The sequence below is a fragment of the Pinus tabuliformis genome, chromosome 4_2, assembly GCF_031772625.1.
Source record: "Pinus tabuliformis cultivar Carrire ecotype Pingquan chromosome 4_2, CPIR1, whole genome shotgun sequence".
Lineage (NCBI taxonomy): Eukaryota > Viridiplantae > Streptophyta > Pinopsida > Pinales > Pinaceae > Pinus > Pinus tabuliformis.
The window spans coordinates 872,364,388-872,368,594 of NC_142304.1; the positions used below are offsets into that span (position 1 = coordinate 872,364,388).

The window sequence follows — 4,207 nt, forward strand, 5'->3', positions numbered from 1 at the left end:
TACTTTTCTAATCCACTTTATCCTTGATTTCTGTCTCCAGAAAATCTGCTCTTGCCATTCTTCCCGCAAAGAATCAACTAGCTTTTTCCGCTCCTCGGTAAAGCCTTCTGTGATGCTGATATGATTGATCTCCTGGAGTTTCTACTCAGCTTATCTTTTGGCTCTGAAGATATTGCTACTCCCTTTCTTTAATAACACCAGTTCCTAGTCCCAATGCTAATGAAGTAAAAATGTTTTGGTTAGTAAAAAATATGAGTGAATTATGGGCCACTTACTCCTTTGCTAATTAAGCTATGTGACTTGGGTAAAATAACAAAACAAATTGAAAAAATGTGTGGATTATGGCCACTTACTTGTCCCCTTAATTAAGCTATGTGTGAAACGTAAAAATTTTAAAGTAAAGGCTAAGTAATTTCCCTACTAATACTGATTATTAAAACAATCTAAACTATATGGAAAAAAAATTGCAGAGGTGAAGGCAATTCACTAAAGGTTTCCAATCACCCACAAAAGAAAAATTACAATGATTGTTTTTGTTCTCTGTAAACCGTGGGGTTAGGATCTGCACAAGCGAGCGAACCGTGTGTCAATCTGCAAGAAAATGATAAGTGTTAAGCCAAATTATAGATATTAAGAGTGAGAATGATTATAAGCAATATGCATTATCAATGTTCTAAATTTAATCTTATACGATTAAATAACAACGTATTTTATAAATGATACTATACTATAAATAATTTGACTAAAATTTACAATCTCACTAAAGCAAATTAGAATTGAAGAACTAAAGGCAAAATTTATACCTTTATCATAAATTCAGTTAAATTAAATGACATCCTAAGCAATAACACAAGGCCATGTGCAAGAAAATTAAAGTAGAGTATAAAGAAGTATGAGAGTACTTTGTAAAATAAATGTAGAGATAAAAAATTATACTAATTATATGTTATTAGTCAATCCAAAATGCATTATGTAATATTTTTTCTCAAAACTTTGGAAATGAGTGGATATTTATGGTAGGAATGTAGCTTGTATACAAAAGAGGAATAATCAAGAGACCAAGTCTACTAGAATCATTGTCCATACCAAGTGAGTGTTGGGAAGAGGCCATAATGGATTTTATTACAATTATACCGAAGTATGAAGGAACAAATTTCATTATGGTTTTGGTGTTTTGACTTACAAAGTATGTCCACTTTTATAGAAAAGAAGCATCAAAATGGTTTCTGAAGAACAATCTGCAAAGGAAGAAAATCATTGTCAAAGTAGAAACCCACCATCAAAAGCACTGCAGACATGATGAGCAAGAGACAACCTTTAGAATAGTCTCATTCACCCCTTACTGCTCACTCAAATTTATTATGACACAAACACGTAGCAGAGAAATGTCAAATGTAGGGAAAAAATGAAAAAAACGTAACAGTATGATGTCAATATATCCAAAAAATTGATATATATATATATATATATATATAAGATAACTATCTTCGTCAATAAGAGAAAATTGGATAAAGCCACCGTATAAGATGACTCATCAATAGTATAATGATATATCTTATACATCGTTAAATCAATAAATCAGAACAAGATCCAATAAGACCCTTGGATAGTTGGTTCACTCATATTAATTTTGAAGGAGAAAATATTCAAATAAAAGAATTATATTTTATGAGGCCAAGTTCAAAGAGATAATTATTTAGTATGACCCGTAATGAAATTGTAATGTTCCATCATTTAAATTATATATTTAAATATGATATAGATTTATTTACATTAAAAAATTTATGATATATTCCATTAAATAAATTCAATAATTTAAAATTATAATTATCTCAATTTCACATGCTGAATTGAAAAATCTTAAAAAACAAAAAATCTGATTAAATATACAAAAAAAAAAATTAATGCATCAAAAAATTATGATGCATTCCATTAAATATACCTAACAACTTAAAATTAAAATTATCTTAGTTTCACACACTGAATTAAAAAATCTTAAAAAAACAAAAAAAAAATAACAGCATTAAACTACATTTCATGTTAAAATTTATAATGAATTATATAAATATCATTAAACTCATCATAGAATTTAGGTAAAGAATTAAAAAATTAAAAAAAGAAACAACTCGTAAAATTTAATAATTTTGATAATTAGCATTTTAATTTTGGACAATCTTTTATAGTATTTAACGAAGGAGGAATTGCACACTATGAATCCTTAGTATCCTGTCCATATTGGAGAGGGAAAAAAAGAAATTGTTTAATTTTCTAGCACTGTTCTATTGATTGCTCCTACTGATGGGGATGAACATGAGTCTAATCCTATATCCAATATAATTCTATGTATAGTATTCAAAACTGTCAATGTAAGAAGTGTATGTATGAATTTGGGGTAATACTTTCAAAAACTGAAGGCACTGTTCTTTGTCTTGTAAACTTCACTTGATTTGTCTGTAGATCTTCCAGTGTACCATCCACCATAGTTGTAGACTTTTAGTGCCAATAGTAACCCAAAAATGTATTTGCACCATCCACACTAGGGAAATAAGGTGGTTCAAAATATATCTGACGCAGGGCATCACAAGCACCTAGATATGATGGACCCTTCATTTCAATGCTACCCATGGCTGTTAGTACCAGCTGCTAATATGAGAAGAAAAACCTTTTTACCACGGCTTCTATTGCCTGGAAGGCCAACAAAACATGTATTGTTGCAACATGATAAGCACTTGAAGTGTTATGTGAGCGAAGTCCATGTGAATGAAACAAATGCATACGTGCCTCCTGGAGCCTTGGTCCACCCTTTGGATCAGCCTCAACACCCATGACTTTGGGCACCAGATGCCTTAGTTCCTTGCACGCATTTGTAAGGTCTCTAAGGGGGGCAAAACGAAGGCAATATGCACCTACAAGCGTACCAGTGCTGCTAATTGCCAACTGGTGTTTAAGGCAAAGGAAATCATCTGGGTCCATCACTATAAGCAAATTCACAATTTCTGTGAGCATGTTCCACATCCTTTCAACCATCCAACAGTCTGTGGATGCTCCTACGAAATCCCCAGAGTCTATTATTTGATATATTCTGTGCAACAATTCTTGGCCTACAAATACCCAGGCCTCAAATATCTCGAGGACATTGCAAAGTTTGGCATATTCTGGAATATGGAATTGTTTATGTTGTTTTAAAGAGTGCAAATATCTTGGCTTGCAGATTCTATCATATTCAAGAATAGGCTTACCTGACATATTTGGTTCCCCCAGACCTAAAGTGAAGGGAGTCCTCTGCATATGGCCTTTAATGGCAAGCCATATTCTAGAAACTATAGCTTCAGCGCTCTTCCATGTACCCAAACGAGGAAGTAAGCTCTCTTCACTTGTTCTGCTAACCACAGGTAAAGAACACCACTACTTATTGACAACTGAAGAGTGTGGAACCTGCTTGTCATTTTCACAAATCATTGAAATCAACTCAATCTGGGAACTAATTAAGGATTCAAGCCTTCTCTTCAACTCCTCTTTGTCAATGTAAGTCCTTGTGTCACAGAGGACAGACGAAACAAACCGAAAAGTAATCTCCAATGACTGTAAGGCAGCCTTTACCAACCCCTCTCTAGACCAACCAGGCCATTCCTTGAATTTCCACATGGCACTAAGCTCGGGGAGATGCACATACTACTTGTAACCCGCACACACCATGGGGGAGGGCTCTATGGACTCTTCAACAAAGGCAAAATAGGATGCCATTTATTTACAAGACATATTTTTTTCCCTGCAAACATAACCAGGAGAGTAAAGACACTAATGCTCTCCATATACCATAATCTTAAAAGGACAACATAATAATAAAATAAACACTAAAATCCATTTTAAACACTAAAATTTTAAAAACTGGAATAGAATAAAATGTTTTTAAATCCCTGATATATTTAAAAAGTTATATATAATATGTTAGTGGACAGAAAACATATCTATTTGTTGCAACTCAACTTTTCTGTAGATAATAGAAACTCAACACAGATAAACCTTCTTTACAGTCCAATAAATATTTTTTAGAAGAAAATGTTGCCCTCTCTAATTTACTGCTATCCTTGTGTTAAATGGAATTCCCCGCATCCAATATACCTGCTGGATACCTTAATATACAATAGACATAAGCTCATGAGATGGAAACAAGCTTGGTTCAATAATACCACACTACAAAGTGATT

The 4,207-nt window shown here is 32.9% G+C and overlaps 1 protein-coding gene across 1 annotated transcript; it reads right to left on the bottom strand.

Annotated features, from left to right (window-relative positions):
- Window positions 1–2,617: 2,617 nt before the first annotated feature.
- Window positions 2,618–3,645, bottom strand: LOC149172454 (nematode resistance protein-like HSPRO2). The gene is made up of 4 exons (XM_089426327.1): window positions 3,563–3,645; window positions 3,240–3,379; window positions 2,778–3,155; window positions 2,618–2,685 (listed from the first exon to the last, which is right to left on the bottom strand). Exons 1-4 carry the CDS (start codon window positions 3,643–3,645, stop codon window positions 2,618–2,620), a joined length of 669 nt encoding a protein of 222 aa, XP_089282453.1.
- Between the last annotated feature and the right edge of the window lie 562 nt (window positions 3,646–4,207).